The sequence below is a fragment of the Argiope bruennichi genome, chromosome 7, assembly GCF_947563725.1.
Source record: "Argiope bruennichi chromosome 7, qqArgBrue1.1, whole genome shotgun sequence".
NCBI lineage: Eukaryota > Metazoa > Arthropoda > Arachnida > Araneae > Araneidae > Argiope > Argiope bruennichi.
The window spans coordinates 94,564,833-94,582,216 of record NC_079157.1 but is presented as its reverse complement, the minus strand read 5'-3'; the positions used below and the strand labels follow the sequence as shown (position 1 = coordinate 94,582,216).

Genomic DNA, 17,384 nt, shown 5'->3' with positions numbered 1-17,384 from the left:
CACTACTCTTAGATTTGTATTTAAAGCAATGTTCTTTTCTAAAATATGATATTCATATTAATAGTCAGAAAGTATAATAAAAATACTTTTCTTATACTGGAAATCTCTTTCCATGAATCTCATACATAATTAATTTATTTAATAATATTCTTTTTTTTTTTCATATACACATTTTTAAAAAATTTTATGATCATTTGATGCATGTCATTTTTCAATAATATTTTCATTAATGTTTGATTAATAAATTCATATTCAATACTCGAAACATTTTTTAAATTTAATTAATTGGCCAATATGTGTAATATATAAATACAAAAGATGCATTCAAAAGCAAGTTTTTAAAAAATTCTGTAATCTAATATGACTTAATTAAAAGTTATATCTAGTATTATAATATCATATATTTCTGAAAATAATAAACAAAAGCCATCCATACGACATTGATGTTAACAAAATCTAATTCAAAAGTTATAGTCAAAATTAAGTTCCCTTATCTTACATTATCATGGATTGTTTGATACAAGCATAAATGAATTTCATCCTCATGTATACATTGGCATTTTTAGTAAAACATTTCTAGTATGATAATTTTTTTGTTTTTTATCAGTATCAACAACAAAAATCAATTTCACTGGAATGGCATTTCATGTTCTTCAACTATCTGTCGAACAGATGTTGGTGCTAATTGCAGATTGTTAGAAATTGGATTCATTGGTCGATTCAATTGCAGACACCTATTATCACAGAACTATAAGCAGAATGAAGGAGAATTCCCACCAAATGAAGTTTCAACCTCTTTTTTTTTTCTGGTTCGGAATCCAAAGGGTAACTTCCCAAAGCCCTGTCAACTTCTCCAGAACTGAGACTTTCACAACTGAAAAAAGAAGACATTTTTTTCCTTTCAACCAATACAATCAATGAACATAATTTTCTTATTAAGAAGAAAGACAATGCACACAAATTATAAACTAAAAGTTTAGATCAAAATGTGTTTTACTCTAATGGTGACAATACAAGTTGAAATTATACAGAAAACAATGAGAGGCAGCATTACTGGTAAAAGATATACAGTATAATCTCTTGTAACTATCTATATTAAAGACAAAAAAATTTTTAAAAATGCACTACAAAATGAGAAGGGTAATGATAACGAGTAAGGAACAGATTAAGATAATATGCAAACCAATTAAGTTACCTGGTAAGATTGTAAGCTTTCATAAAATTTGTCAGGAAATGTTAGTACAACATGTGAAGCATCACCATATACACAGGGAACTATATAAAATTTGGTCAATATTCATAATCACAATCTGAATGAAAATAATCATTATTTTAAGTTGCTCTAAGATTCGTTGAGCAATGAAGTTAAAACAAAACCTGATGACATTCTTTTACTAAAAAGATGGTAAAAGAGTATGGTTCTGAAATTTCTAAAAAGACGCAAGGAGTAAACAAAAATTACCGAGTTTATAAATGATTAATAATGCTATAAAAACTATTACTTAGTGATGTGCCTACTATAATTTTAAAAATATATGTTTAAAAGGATCTTAAGTATAGCCTACAAAAACATTGACTTAAATTCATTTTACACACAAAACATTTTAAAATTATATATTGCAGTTAGATAATAAACAATAATGGATGTTCATGATTGAAATGCCCCGTTTGCTTTAGTTTCGATAACCAGGCTTGTACTGTAATGAAAAACTAAGAAAAAAAATTAAAATGCATGAAACTTTTTAAAATTAAAACTTTTAAAATAAGGTATTTAAATTTTTCTAAAAGATATTTGACATATTCTAATATATAATTTTAATATATATGCATACACAATTTCACACTCTGATATTGAGTTCAATATATATATATATATATATATATATATATATATATATATATATATATATATATATATATATATAAATCTATTGTATTCTTAAGATGATATGAAGCTAGATATTAAACCATTAAGAAAAGAAAATAAATTTCAGTAGAAACTGATTAATATTGTGACAATATTTTAGCAAGGAGTATGTTTTTTATATTTAGACTAGTCTCTTATCAACCTACTGGTTCACCAAGTATATTTACCGAATTTAATCTCAGTTGAATTCTTAAGTGTAACTAAATGTTTATGAGTGCCTTAACAAAATAGTTTTAAGTATCAAACTGTAACAGACATTTAAATCATGATAATTTAATAAACTTACTCTTGTTCTGCTTATTGAGTACATAAACCTTCCAAAAGAGTCTAGTCTCATGATGTCATATGGCTATTAAATAAGCAAATGTCTGAATAATATACTTTTTAATTGCATGTCATCTTTTGTGACAATGTCAGTTCATTTTCTTGGTTTCAACAAAAGCAATTAAATATCCAATGGATCAATTGAATTAGTTTGAATTTCATTGCAAAAATAAAAAGTACTGTTAAAATATAATGCAAAAAAATTTAGCTATCAAAATTAGTAGGAAAATTGCATGACAACTAAATTAGCATCATTCTAAAGACAGTAGTTTTTTTTTTTTTAATTTTAAAATGATGATGATTTGAGTAATAACATTTTTGGATGTTATTGTAGAAAAACACCAAAGTGCACATTCCCTCTGGAATATATATATATATATATATATATATATATATATCTATATATATATATATATATATATACACACACACACATTCCTTCAGAATATATGTATAAGCTAAACTTACAGAGTGCAAAAGACAAGCACATGTATGTACACTAACATGTTCTTTATTAGTAGTAGAGATAACTGCTTATCATATAACAATGCAAACTAAGTACCATACTCATTTTACAATTTCTTATATTTATACATTTATCCAACAAAATAAGACATCTAGTGTCCTAAAGAAACAATAACTTTCATACAATATTCACAAAAAAATTTCATACCTTAATACATCAGCTTGTGCAGATGATGAAGCCATAGACGGTTCTTTATGTGGAACTGAAATCCCTGAAACTCCAGCACTGCATCCAGGATCTCTGGAAGTTTCCAATGAAAAATTCTTATCATTGAGAAACATTTCACTCTGAGTAGACTTCTGAGGATCATCATACCACTGTAATTCAAAAGCAGGTAAATTTGTTGGCAAAGAAGAACTGTTTTTGTCATCGGAGGTCCCTGAAATATTAATTTCTTTTCATATGGCAATTCTTCTATTCAACTGTAAACATCACATACATTCCAACTGTAAGCATACGCAGAGAAATAAAATAAGAAAATAAATCATAAATATGGGTAGTAAACTTCCATCAATCAGCTAACATATTTTTCTAAAAACATAGAATCCTCTTTATTACAATAACTTTCCCCCAAATCGAATATGAAATATTGCAGAATGACTCAATTGTAATGAAAATTCCATCAGTGTCAAAATTTTGATAGTTATCAAATCATGATTGAATAAACATATCAATAAAAGCATTCTTTATCATTAATACCATATAAAATAATTTAAAGAATAATATAAAATGAAATTGAGACAAAACATTTTTTAAAGGTATTGAGTTAGGAAAAATTATATAATTATTTAAATATATTAGAACATATGAAGCATACAAATTAAAAAGTAATGGGGGAAAAGTTCATAACAATTATTCAGCTAAGGAGCTGGAATTTTAATTAAAAATTAGCTGAGCTTTAGCATTCCAAAAATACTATTGTACAAAAATAAATTTTACAGCATTTCAAAATTTATTCTTATTATTCAGAATATATACTGCCGCATGATATTGAGATTGCTTAAGCTATTAGAATTATTTAAAAAAAAAAGACAGAAAGAAAGAAACCTAAATTCAAACAAATACGGAACGTTCTGATCCGTCAAATGTACCAAAAGGGTTAAGAATTAATTTATGAGCTGGCATTCAACTGTTAGATACAACAGTAGCAAATGTGTTCCAATACATCTCAAATTTCACATACTATCGATATGCAGGGTAGTTATAATAAAAGTTCTACTTTGAAATGATCATAAAAGGAAAACTACTGGACCAAATGTTACCAAACTTGGTAATAGTTTAAAGAAAGTCATGGAAATTTCTTTTCGTCCAAAAAAAAAGTTCAACAACTCGCCACCAGGAGGGAAATAATGTTGCATGCAATATTGGTAAGCAAAATAGGGCATGAAGACATCGATTCAAAATGTGTTTAATCGTTTCTGAAACGTGCTAAAAAGCATGTTCAATGTGGCGTTCACCATTTTCTGAAAGCAAGTTAAATAGCATAACTGCATTCTCAACAGTAGCTCTTAGCATATCAGGAGGAAAGTTATGCACACTTCGGTGAATCGCATCTTTCATTTCAGCTAAATTGTTTAGATTATCAGCATAAAGTGCTTTTGAGATAACACATATTGAACATGCTTTGTAACACATTTCAGAAACAATAAAACACATTTTAAACCGGTGTTTTCATGTTCTAATTTGCTTAATATTATTGCATACAGCGCCATTTCACCACTATTAGTAAGTTTTTCAACGTTTTTAAGGCGAAAAAGAAATTCCCATAACCTTCTCTAATTTATTACAAAGTTTGATAACATTTGGTAAAGCAGTTTTCCTTTAATGACCATGCCAAGGTGGAACTTTAATTTTAACCACTCTGTATATTCAACTCGTGCAAAAGTTGACGGCTTAACTATGTCTGTAAATCTCTTCAAATAAAAAATCTTGTCTTATTAACACCATTTTATTTTCGTTGACATATTGCCATGTCTCGAACACAGAATACCATTCTTCAACTGAACGTTAAGATACAAAACGAATGAACAAAATTTATCATGTGATAGAATCGCCATCTATGGGCGAGATCCTGAAACAATGTCAAAATACACTTTTTAGACAGAATATGGTAATTATGTTTACTTATGTCTGCTTGTAATGAAGACAGGGAAATACTCTAATATAAGAAATAATTTAAAATAATTCGTCAAGCAATATAAAATTACAACTCATGCTTTTTATTAATTTACTAGAGTTTCTTTACTCGGGAGATAAAATTTTTATGTCCCGAATTAATATAATCAATCATAGTGTGATTAAGAGATTGAAAGGAATCAGAACTTTGCATTGATGCTTTTAATTTATTGCAGAGTTCTTTGACTGATAGATTGATTTACAAATATCATGTTTTGATGCCATAAATTATTAGCTGACTTCGTGAATGGGTTTTCTAAATTTAGCATGCCTGTAAAGATAAAATTTTTAAATCAATTTATTTCTCCCATCTTCATGCATTAAAATTCTACATTGTTGCGCAATTGAATCGCTCAGAAGCGTACATTTTTAATATTTTAATAGCTATTAAATTATGATTATGTTCAATGCATATTGACTTTAAAAATAACGAAACAAAGAGTAAATCTTTCTATAATCAAATGTAATATTATTTACATTAAAATATTCGAAAACAGAAGATACCAAATAATGAATTTAAACATGATAGCTTCCAAGAGACTCAACAGTAAAATCTTTAAAAAAGAAAGAAATTGGGAGCTATCAATTGATGACGAACTCAATAATTTAGTTTAAAATTAAATGCGCATATGTGGTGCCATCAGTTAATGAATCTGTGAAATAATTTTTAGATTCCACAATCTTGAAACTTCAAATTATAAAATATACTGAAAAACCTTAAATAATTAAAAATCTGAAAACCACATAATAAAATTTTAAAAGTTATACTATAACTCATAAAAAGTTTTGAAAATCTTTTTATGAGTTATAGCATATTGTTGGAAACAACTTTCTTTTGTAGAAATTCAGGCATTATGAAGCTATTCTACAATACAATCATGAGGAAGAAATACATAGAATGTTAAAATATATTTCTGTTTAAAAATCCGATACACATTGAATTGTCTTTATAGAAATATCACGGCTTAGTTTCGTTTTTTTTTTTTTTTTTTTTTTAATTTGACGCGTATATTTTGGATAAATATTTAAAGTTAGAATTTATGATCATTATAGAAAGAGAATTTTTCTCGTAAAAGAATATTACTAATGATAATATATATATAAAATATTTGCCGCTCCAGTAAAATTTTATACTTGCTTTTCAAGTTTGAAAATTTATAAAGCCACTATTTTGAAGTCTTAATAAGTTTAAACGTTAATAAGTCTTTAAAAACATAGAAGACAAAGAAAGGAACAGAAAACATCTATTAATGAGATCCTATTCTCGCAACTTTATAATAAGAAGTTAAAATATGCAGGACAAGGTTTTTTTTTTTTTAATTTTACTTTTAAATGTGATAATACTCTCTTTATAGGAAAAAAAATATAATAGCTTTGCAATGTTTAGGAGTGCAGGTTGTATTTCGACTTCAAGATCACAGAATGAACCTCTCATACAAATGATTTTATATTTAGAGATGAGTAATGTGGTAAATTTGTAATTAGAATGGACACTTTTGTAGGGCATTTAACTTTATCTTAATGTCACTTATATTCTTAAAGTCTAAAACACTCTAATATTTTTTCAAGGGGACCAGTTTTTCTAAAATTATGAAAATTCATACAAAATCACCCGATATGAGGTATTGGCAAATTCTATCAAATATAATTTCATCTTTATGTAGCATATATTTAAAACACGGGAAGAACATTTTTGCCGAACTTCATTTGTTCAAAATATTTGCATTGTTACATTTATATTTTAATGTACCTAATTAAATGCCGGTGTTATTTTCCGCTTTATATCAACAGAGAAAACAAAATAAACTGATTTCTATAGCTTTTTGCTTTGTAATCTTAATATATATAAATTACGTGTCACGTTGTTTGTCCGCGATGGACTCCTAAACTACTTAACCGATTTTAATCAAATTTGCACATCGTGTGCAGTTTGATCTAACTTAAAAGATAGAATAGCCCTTTTTTTGAATTTTTAATTAGAATTTTAATTATTAATTAAAAACTAACTTTCCCGCCAAAAAATCTTCATTTTTCCCATCGCCAAATGAGTACGGCTTCAATTTTTTTCCCCAACAGTCATGAAGCTAGGCTTAAGATTTTTCGGCTGATTATTTGAAACGATTCTATTTATTTTCTTAATGTTTGATGCATTTAAAATTAAACATTGTTAATGAATCTATCTTTCAGATTCATTCTGAAGTACTTTCGAATTAAAATAAAACAAAATAAAGGAAATTAAAAATTTCTAATCTGCATAGCGTTACCCAAACTGGAGTAGAAAATTCGTGCATTTGCTTTAGCATAATTGGCGTTGAAAATTCACGCATGCGCATTGTTTTCTTATTGTTGACAAATATTTTCAACTGATGCGGATTTGGTTTTGATGGTTTAATATGTTTCCGACAGATTATTTCAAACGATTCTTTTTATTTTTTTAGTGTTTGATGCATTTGAAACTAAACATTGTTAATTAAACGATCTTTTTATGATGAATCTGAGAAAATTTTGTTGAAAACTTCTTGAGATATTATATAAATTAAGAAAAATATTCTTTAGTGGCCATAAGGTTTAAATACTCAGCGACTCTGTTTTAAGTACTCATATTTAAAAAAAAATGCTTTGTTTCAGTAAAAAAATATTATATTTATTGCAGTTTAATCATGAAGTTTTAAAATATTTTAATGAAGAAGCAATTTAAATGGGAGTTCCATAAAATATTTAATTATTAAAATTTTAACATGCATTGAGATTGGCAGCTGGTCGCCAAAGGCGGCTAGTGTTATATAAAAATACACAAGTGACCACTTAATCTTTCTGTTCAAAGTCAATTTAGTTCGATAAATTATCAGCCAGAGTTTATTTCAGTCAAACCATTTTTCTTTTCGAAGATTACACGTCGTGTATTGAAAGCTTATAAGCCAGTTAACAGCTACGCTGCACGATCAATTGCTTTTGTATTGTGGTTATGTTACTGGGCTGCAAACCACAAGGTCCCAAGTTCTATCCTCGCGAATCTGAATCAGCCACAGTTGTTATTTGTCGATTATTTTAGCTGTAGAACTATAAATGTTCTGCTATTACTTTTGAAAGAAATTTAATAACATTAATTAACTATTAAGATTCACTGTTTAACAGGATTTCTTCCTGAACTAGCCTTGCAATATCAGATGCTTAAATGCCAAGGCCGGAATTTGTGCTATTTTATCAAGCTAAATCATTTATTTAAACTATTATCGCTTAAATACAATAATTGGGTTGGTTGGTTGATTGATTAATTTAAATTTAGTGGCGCAAGAGCCAAAAATAGGCTATACTGCGCCAATCATATAGTTTAAGATGATACCACGTGAGGAGTTAATAGTTAAAATAGAGAAAGTACATTAAAAAAATAATTCGTTAAGATAGCAGTGATCAAAACTTGAGAGGTATGTTAAGAAAAACAAATGAAATGTTGAAAAATATCTATAGAAAAAGATAGAAACCACTAGCCGTAAAAAGTTAAAAATATACTGATTGAGAGGTTCTCCCACTAATATATATATATATTAAATCATATATATTAAATCCCGTATATTAAATCATGATGAGTTAAATTACGTTATAGGATGAGAATTAATGGTGGAGCACACTCAGGATATGCGAGATTGCAAAATCTACATTACATTATGCGCACTCAGGGTGCTATTTCGTACAATAATTTTGGGAAATGGCCAAAGAGTTTCTTTAGAAATCTGTGATAGGGTTCTTATGAAGGTAGTACTTATATAAAATGTTTGGACCGCAATTGTGGAGTACTCTTTCACCTATGGCATTCATTAAATTTACCAGAATAAATTAAAGTCCTCTAGAGTACAAATTCAAAACCAAGAACAAGGAAAAGAGAAAAAAGTAATTAAGATTTATAATACAGTCTAATTTTTTTTAATTATATGATCGGACATTTATTATAAAACAATATAACATGTTAAACTCATAAAAAAAGCGCAAAATAAAATTTGCAAACTGTAATTAAAAATGGATACTATGAGAATAATATTCTAAAATTTCAACGCTACTTAATTTCATAAGAAGAAATTGGAGTACAGTACCTTTGACCTTTAATTTTTTTTTTCTTCAAATGCAAAAAAAAAAAAAAAAAATATCTAGAGATCGCAGGTGCCCCCAAAGCTGTGAGAAAGCTACAATGCCTATTTCGCCAAGTTATGAATCAGTCAATATCAAGGGATAACGCATCTTTCGATCATTTCGAAACAGGTGTAAATATTAAACCTCGGATCATTCTGTTTAACATCATAACAAATTCTAAAGCAAATAAAAATGCTGAATGATATGCATAAATGTGTAGAAATAATTGGTAACAGTTTTAATCCTGTCGTGCCAAAATCCTATTTTCGTCTAAATTCATCATATTTTTTGCATCTTGGTTGATTATATTTTTATTGCTATGTGGTTTTCATTCTCTACATAGGACTGAGTAGTTAAAATTATGAAAAGTCAGCGATGCATTCCAAAAAAGAAAACAGGAAGTAGGAAATAGAGAGAGTGGGAAATCTTTCAAAGCTTGAATAGTTTCAGAGAAAAAGCTTAACAGAGAAAGTATTTTGATTTCCGAACCTTTCTCTCTCCGAGTGAAAAACACGATAAAAACGATACGTAAAGAGCTAGAATGATGAAATTTGTTATCGAGATTTTAGCATCAAGCGTATGATTTTATATCATTTTGAGCGAAATTTCCAGAATAGAGACTATCTGTTGTTTTGTACATTCACATGCCTATAAGTATCAAAACTTATATAACAGCAAAATTTTTTATAATTTCATACTTATGCCGTTCAACGTATACATTTCTGACAATTTATAATGCAGAAGGATAATCAGCAGCAATACATTTAAGTACATTTTTATCAAGACTTAGTTCAAGTAGTAGTACATTTTTGTACAATTTTTGTATCTCACAATTAGTTTTATGATTATTATGAAATACTAACTGCAATACAAATAGGAATTATTAAATACTTAAAAAATTCAGATATAATTTAAAAAGCAGACGTACCCTTAAATTAGCGAATACTGATTGCGGCAAAACAACCTGTTGCTGTTGCGCTGGCATGAGGGGTGGCTCATCCGCTAGTATCTGCATTTCTGCTTCTCCCACAGCAGCCTGAATGCTTATTTCATCTGCCGCTAAATCCATGCCATGGATTTAATAATGTTAATTGTCCAAGGTTCTAATTTAAATTTTAAAACATATGAAACTATTAAAACAATTGTATTATTTAATGTAGGCATAAAAAATACAATAATGTAAAATGAATACTAAAGTTTAAGCCAATATATAAAATGCTATATCCACAAATTCTGTAAATGCCAACAACCGAATCATTTTACGCCAATGAAAAATTTGGAAGATCGGGAATTTCTTTCCGTTGCTTTTCTTCCAAATAAAAATAGTACTCAAAATTATTGATGAAACTAATTTAATTCATTTGATATATATCAGAATATAATACATCAATAGTATATTGAACGTATCCAAAAATTTACATATCATGGTAATAGCAAACAAGAGTATATCGAAAAAGCAAAGTGATCGGAGATGCATACAATAATCAGTACTATAAACTGAAAACTGTTCAATATATTTCATTTTTCTAATAAGCAAGTTAGCAACGTATGATAAAAAAACGGAATAGTTAAAAAATTTATTTTATTTTAAAGCAAGTAGCAATACGTTTATCTTTAAACAGATGCTTAAGTTTTGTATTATTATACGTATAGTGTGTCCCGTGCGATTCAAAATCAAAAAATTATTCGACGGGACGAAGAAAAATCCGCCAGATTTGAAGCCACGACTTGATTGATAGTTGCTCACTAACAGAGTTTTCAACATTAGTTTATTATTTAAATCAATATTTTTGCTTTTTTTTTCTCATCACTAATTTAATAGTACACTTTTACCTAAAACTTTAATAACTTTTAAAAATTCAAATACTTTTTATTTATAGTAATTTTTTTCGTTAATATTAAGATTTATAATGTAATTTGTGACGAAATAAAAGAGTTAATAATAACATATTGATAATAGATCGAAAGAAATAAATTTGAAAAATAAAGAAGCGGTTCAAATCAAATGATGATGATAATGATGTCGTGTCCACGTTACCACAGAAAGTAGCTTCTGAGGGTAAAGACCCCTGAGCACCCGAGGGCAGAAGTCTGACTTCTAGCTGATATGAAGGTGAAACTCACACATTCGCTTGCACAACCCCTTTTTACAGGGGAGCCCATTCGCACACCTCACAGATAAAGAACAACCATGCCCAAACCGGGACTCGAACCCGGGACGCCCAGATCACGGGGAAGATGCGCTACCCCTATGCAAGGACGACGGCGATCAAATCAAATATTTACCTAGATAAGATGTTCAGGAATAAGAGCGATTCTCCTTTGAGGGTTTGTATGAGTGACTTAAAATCAACCATTGTAAAAAGAATAAATTGATACAGTTTCCAAGCTTATATTTAAAATGTTTGAAATTTGCTATTATCGTTATTTACATTACAAAATCCATATTTTTATGTAATTCAAGAATCACAGGAAACAATTTTAAATGAGAAGTAATCATATGTTGAAGTAAAATATAAAACTAGCTTTTACTAAGCCATGCCCCGAGTTTTAAGATATTTGACAACACATTTGTCTAGAGTTTAATGATAGAGAAAGCATGAATATATCTTCTATAAATACTATCACATATTGATAACGTAAGAAAATTAGTTTTAAAAAGTAATAACTTTCTGCTGAGATCCAGTCATTTCAAAATAATGAGGAGGGGGCAGAGTAATATGATCGAATTTAAATTAATTTATCGTAGTTCAGATGTAATATACATACGGAATTTCTTTTCGGGAAAATACGAAAAATTTGATATAACAAATTATAACTATCATAGAATAACTAAGTTTACATTTCCTTGTTTCTCGCGAGTTAAGTACCTGTAATCAATGGGAATATCGAAAATAGAAAATGCAAATGCGTGTTAGTTTCAATAATATAAAAAAGCGATTTGAAATCGCTAATCTGAAGAAAATTTTTAGTCAGCTGTGCAATTTTCAAAATCTTTTTTTGAGATGCTGAATCAGACAGCGAAAATTGTGATTTTAGAAATTTCATCAATGATTCAAAAATTTGTTACACAAAAGATATTTTTACACCTCTTTAAAGACCAATATTATCTATTTAATAATGGAGATTTCATTGCAGCATAATATTTTTTCCATATTTAAAAACCTTCAAAATTCATTTAAAAGCAAATTTGTAAACTTAGATTAAAACAAATTTATTGTTTCGTCAGATGGTAATATGATAGGTTTCTACTTATCGATGAGAATTTTTAACTATTCTGCCTTTGTTTTTTTCTTTACATTTTTTTTTTATTTTTTAAATAGTTTCTGGTAAGATTTGTATTAATAAATTCTAAAATTTAGTTAATGATAGTAAAAAAACGATTACTATTAAAATCTTGTCATTAATAAAATTAATTAAAAATTCACCAAACCAAAAAAAAAAAAAATTCTTAGAAAAACAATTTGTTCGTGTTGATTTTAAACTTGAATTTAACTTTCCGCCGATACAAATTTCATAGCCGCACGAATTGTTTTTCTTATTTTATTAGGTTTTGAAAATTAACTTATATAAAATGTTTAGAGATATCTTTTACTGCAGAAAAAATATACTTAAGACCTGTGTTAAAAGATTTTAGCAGATATGTGGAAGAAAAAAAAAGTTAAAAAGCGAATGATTAACAATTTATATTAAGAACAAATACCTGCTCCGTTTATTTTTATTTGTTAGAAAGTTGGTTAATCATCTGCCTTGTAACACTCATTAAAACATTTTAATGAAAGTTGATACAAATCACTTAACTTAATTGAAATTTTATTATAATTGAAAGCATATCAGATTCCATAAAAGCACTGGATATTGTAATTTGAACAAGAACAGATTTTACATAAGAAATATTTTACTCTGAAATTACACCGGATACATCAGCTTGTTTCATATCAAATGAAGTTATGCATACGCAGGTGCAGGGAAATTATTGAATATTTTCGAAAAGGTCTTTATCAAACTCTGGAAGGTTCGTAAAGGCAAATGATTTGGTAAATCAATAATACGCCTTTGTTATTTCGCATACTCTTAAGTAATGCAATGAAATCGTAAAATCGAATTACCTCTTGCAGCTGATCACTCCAGGCATCTTTCACTTATTGACTCTTTTACAGACCTAATCTCTCTCCATTTCTTCCATCCTTCGAACGAGCCTCAAATGTTCCTGAAATCAAGAAAAGAATCATTTTAAAAAATTGTATTAAGAAAGCGCTAATTCAGATGATTTAATGAGTATAGATTTATAGGAAAATATTTCTAAATTTGAATTTGAAGTGCTCAATTATGTCAGGAAGCGTGTTTTATTTAAGGGATGGCATTTGAAGCGATATTGCTATTTTACCATGGCACTTATGGGAAAAGTTTACATTTTAGAATATTTTCTGCCTGATATCTATATACTTATAATAAAGCTCAATGTGTGTGTGTGTGTGTGTGTGTTGGCGCTCTACAGGCCAGGTCATTTGACCAACATCTACCAAATTTGGTACATGTATACCTTAGAGGTCAGGAATGTGCACCTGGGGTCCCTTTTTTTGAAATTTTAATAATTAGTTAAAAACTAACTTTCCCGCCAAAAAAATCTTCCATTTTCTCCACCGCCAAATGAGTAAAGCTTCAGTTTTTTTTTCTCCCAACAGTAATGAGGCTAGGGTTAACATTTTTCGGCGGATTATTTCAAACGATTCTGTTTATTTTCTTAATGTTTTATGCATTTAAAATTAAACATTGTTAATTAATCCATGTTTCAGATTCATTCTGAAGTACTTTTGAATTAAAATAACACAGAATAAAGGAAATTAAAAATGTATAATCTACATAGCGTTACCCCAACTGGCGTAGAAAAATTCACGCATTTGCGTTACCGTAACTGGCGAAGAAAATTCACACAGGCGCATTGTGTTCCGATTGTTGACAATATTATCAACGGATGATTCTTGATTTAAATTATTTTTAGGTTAGTTGCATGCTTTTGTAATTAAATTGTATTTATGTTAGTTATATATTTTTTGTATATGCTTATAGTTTTAAGTACATCATTTTTTAAGTAGTTTTTTTAAACCTGTTTTCGACCGGTTATTTTAAACGATTCATTTCATTTTCTTAGTGATTGATGCATTTAAAATTAAACTTTGTTAATGAATCGATCTGTTCATGATGAATCTGAGAAAATTTTGTTGACAAATTCTTGAGATATTACATAAATTAAGAAAGATATTGTTTAGTGCCCATAAAGTTTAAACGCTCAGTGATTATATTATCAGTAATCATATTATAAAAAAATGCTTTGTTTCAGTAAAAAATATTATTATATTAATTGCAAATTCATTCTTTCCACTTTAATTTAAAGCATAAATTCTACGGGAGCTAACAGAAAATGAGAGAGATGTATATTACGTTATGACTGAAGGCCTTTATAATATTATGAGTGAATTATATGACTATCGAAATTTAAAGTTTTAAAATATTTTGATGAAGAATCTATTAAAGTAGGAATGGCGTAAAATATTTAATTATTAAAATTTAAACGAACATTAAGATTGGCGAACCAGCTGGTCGCCAAAGGCGGCTAGTATTAAATATTTAAGAAAACTTTTGCTTCGAGTTTGACCTTTCTTCAAACACTTCCCAACAAAAGCAACTGACCAGAATTTTATATTATTTGTTATATACAATATTTGACGTATTTGGCCAAAGACTGAAGCAACAGTTTTGGATTAATTTAAAGTTCTTGCAAGTTACCAAATTTAAAGAAAAATCAGATTTGTGAAATTAATGTGATTTTAAGCTTTGAAAAAATTCTGAATTTACGATGGTAATCTTTGTACTAATACTTTGGTTCAGTTTCCAAGCAGTATTCTAACCTAAAACTAATGGCAAATTTCAAATTGATATTTTTAGTATTTTAGTAGTCTGTTTAGAAAATACATTTCCCCTCCCAAAAAACACAATTGAGGGAAATGAATTTAAAGTGTGTGTGTTTTTTTTTTCAATTTTCAGATAAAAAGGATTTTTTTTAAATTCTTGCTACGGTATTATATTCCTTCTATTTCGAACAATCTGTTGAACAATTGATCAGAATATTTCGACACTTTCAGTTTTTAGCTTGGAATTAGAATTTTCAGTTTTTAGCTTGGAAGTATGTTCACTAATCTGGAAATATTGTTAACAATTAATGTTTATAATAATTAAATAATTTTGAAATTTGGCGGAATTCACAGCAACAGTGGAAAATTGAGATACTTTAGTAATTCAGAATTACCTAAATTTGCAACAATATCATAAAACAATGAGATTCTTGATGTAAATATTCCGAGTCATATTCAGTAATTGGCAAATAAATAAGTTAAATAAATACATAGGAAAAAACCATAGATTTGAGATATAAATGAAGGAAGGTAGTCGCTCGTTTCTTCTCGAAATAAGCGCACCCAACATGAGTCATGTGACTCGCGGTGAACCTTAGTGCGAGAATACTTTTTTTTTGCCGCCATATCGCAAATCTTCACCTATTCAAAAACTGTCGCGCAGCATTTCGCTTCCCAGAATTGGGTACGGTCGACATAACATTTCCCGAAAAAATTTTCTTTTGCACTTTTTTTTTTCTTTAAAAACTAAGCATATTGGTTTCGAAAACAATGGCTTCTTTTTTCGCAACATCAGTAGGTGAATTTGTTGATTTAAATCATGTATACTTTACTTTTTTTGCATTATTAAAAGTGATTTTCTTATTTATGCAAATATTTTAATTCTTTTATTTACTTAAAAACGTCTTTTAATTTCACATTATATGTCAAATACTTTCTATCATTGTCTCAAACAGATAAAAATTTAAAATCGGATTATAAAAGTGCGCCAAGTCTTTCTCAAAATGCTGTGCACATGCTTATATTAATATTTTCCATGTTATTAGATAGAAATTATGTAGAAATATATATATTAATTATTATTAATTAAACTATATATTATGCACTTATTTCGCAATTTTGTTATCATTGCAATTATTTTTTTACTGTTAGGAAATATTTTCTGATATCATTTATCTGTTGATTCTTTGTATAAAGCGAAATATCTGTAAAAAGTACTTTAATATCCCAAAATTGTTTAAGAATTGATCACAGATTACTTAATTATTTTCGAAAAGAGATAATCCTTAATTATCATAATTCTAAATATCCATTATAAAGACAGTCGAAACCAATCAATGGTTAGAAGTATAGAGAAATTTTAGCTGGGAGGTCCAACCTATGATGCAAACTTTGTTTCCTGAAAGAGATGGAGTTTATCAGAATGATAATATGCCTATCCATACAGCGAGACTTGTCCAGTCATCGTTTGATGAGGATGAAGTTAAACTACTGCCTTGGCCCACACAGTCACTCAATCTCAATATAATTGAACCATTATGGCATATTTTAGAGTGTTCAATGCGGAATCGATATCCTCGGCCGGCATATCTCCCAGAACTTTCACAACATCTCCAAGAAGAATGGTACAATATTCCTCTAAACCCTATACAACATTTGTATGAATCGATCCCTAGGCGACTCCAAGCTGTACTACATGCCAAAGACTCTCCTACACCATACTAATAAAAGATTCTTTATAAATCTAAGGTGTTTCCATTATTTTGATAACCACCTGTATATATATTTATATCCTGATAAACCGCTTTGAAATTATTTCATATGGATTTTGAATTGAAATTTCATAATGGAAAGGAAATTTTGTGTAGCATCTACGGTTCTGGGTTGACAAGGCCATTCTGAAGCCTTGGAAAGGCAATGACCTTTACAGTAGAAAGCAAGAAAGGAATTAAACTAAGTGCATCCAACATTTCTATTCAGCATTTATTTGAACGCGAAAGTATGATAGGTTATCTTACAAAAAATATCTGTGAAAACAATTTAAAATAGTTGAGAGTAACTATACTGTTATAAAGTAACATGTGGATCTTTGTGATCAGAAAACACTCGTTTTCCTCTCATTGATAAACATTTTATCCACACTTTTCTTCTATTATATTCTTGATGATAACAGGCTATTGCAATGTTATCAAAAATTATAATTTAGTCGATTAATATTGCTATATTTTTGATTCGTTACAATTGGAGACAACTGGTATGGAATTTGAGGAAAAATTCCATATTTTCCTAATTATCTATTAAATGGTCAGTCTATTGAAATTATGATTGTATAATCCATAACTAGGATATCAACTAACAGTGAATCATGACATTTGAGAAATTTCCATGACGTGTA

The 17,384-nt window shown here is 28.3% G+C and overlaps 1 protein-coding gene across 3 annotated transcripts; it reads right to left on the bottom strand.

The window, feature by feature from the left end:
* Window positions 1-294: 294 nt before the first annotated feature.
* Window positions 295-13,263, bottom strand: LOC129976297 (uncharacterized). 3 transcript variants are annotated; one of them, XR_008785117.1, is made up of 4 exons: window positions 13,187-13,263; window positions 10,006-10,180; window positions 2,925-3,156; window positions 295-874 (listed from the first exon to the last, which is right to left on the bottom strand). XR_008785117.1 is itself a non-coding variant. In XM_056089791.1 (4 exons), the coding sequence occupies exons 2-4, from the start codon at window positions 10,144-10,146 to the stop codon at window positions 721-723; spliced, it is 465 nt and encodes a 154-aa protein (XP_055945766.1). In that variant the 5' UTR covers window positions 10,147-10,180; window positions 13,187-13,263; the 3' UTR covers window positions 295-720. The 3 variants fall into 3 exon arrangements, 2 of the variants coding, with proteins under 2 accessions (XP_055945766.1, XP_055945767.1); XM_056089791.1 differs by having other exon boundaries at window positions 2,925-3,094; XM_056089792.1 differs by lacking the exons at window positions 10,006-10,180; window positions 13,187-13,263 and adding an exon at window positions 3,869-4,017.
* Window positions 13,264-17,384: the final 4,121 nt, after the last annotated feature.

What these genes read in the sequence shown, in the direction of transcription:
- LOC129976297 (XM_056089791.1), bottom strand. Translation starts at nt 10,146, where the DNA reads ATGGATTTAGCGGCAGATGAAATAAGCATTCAGGCTGCTGTGGGAGAA. An exon ending in CAGTATTCGCTAATTTAAGG is followed by an intron (nt 3,095 to 10,005) that starts GTACGTCTGCTT and finishes TTTGAATTACAG; the next exon opens with TGGTATGATGATCCTCAGAA. An exon ending in GCACAAGCTGATGTATTAAG is followed by an intron (nt 875 to 2,924) that starts GTATGAAATTTT and finishes TTCTTTTTTCAG; the next exon opens with TTGTGAAAGTCTCAGTTCTG.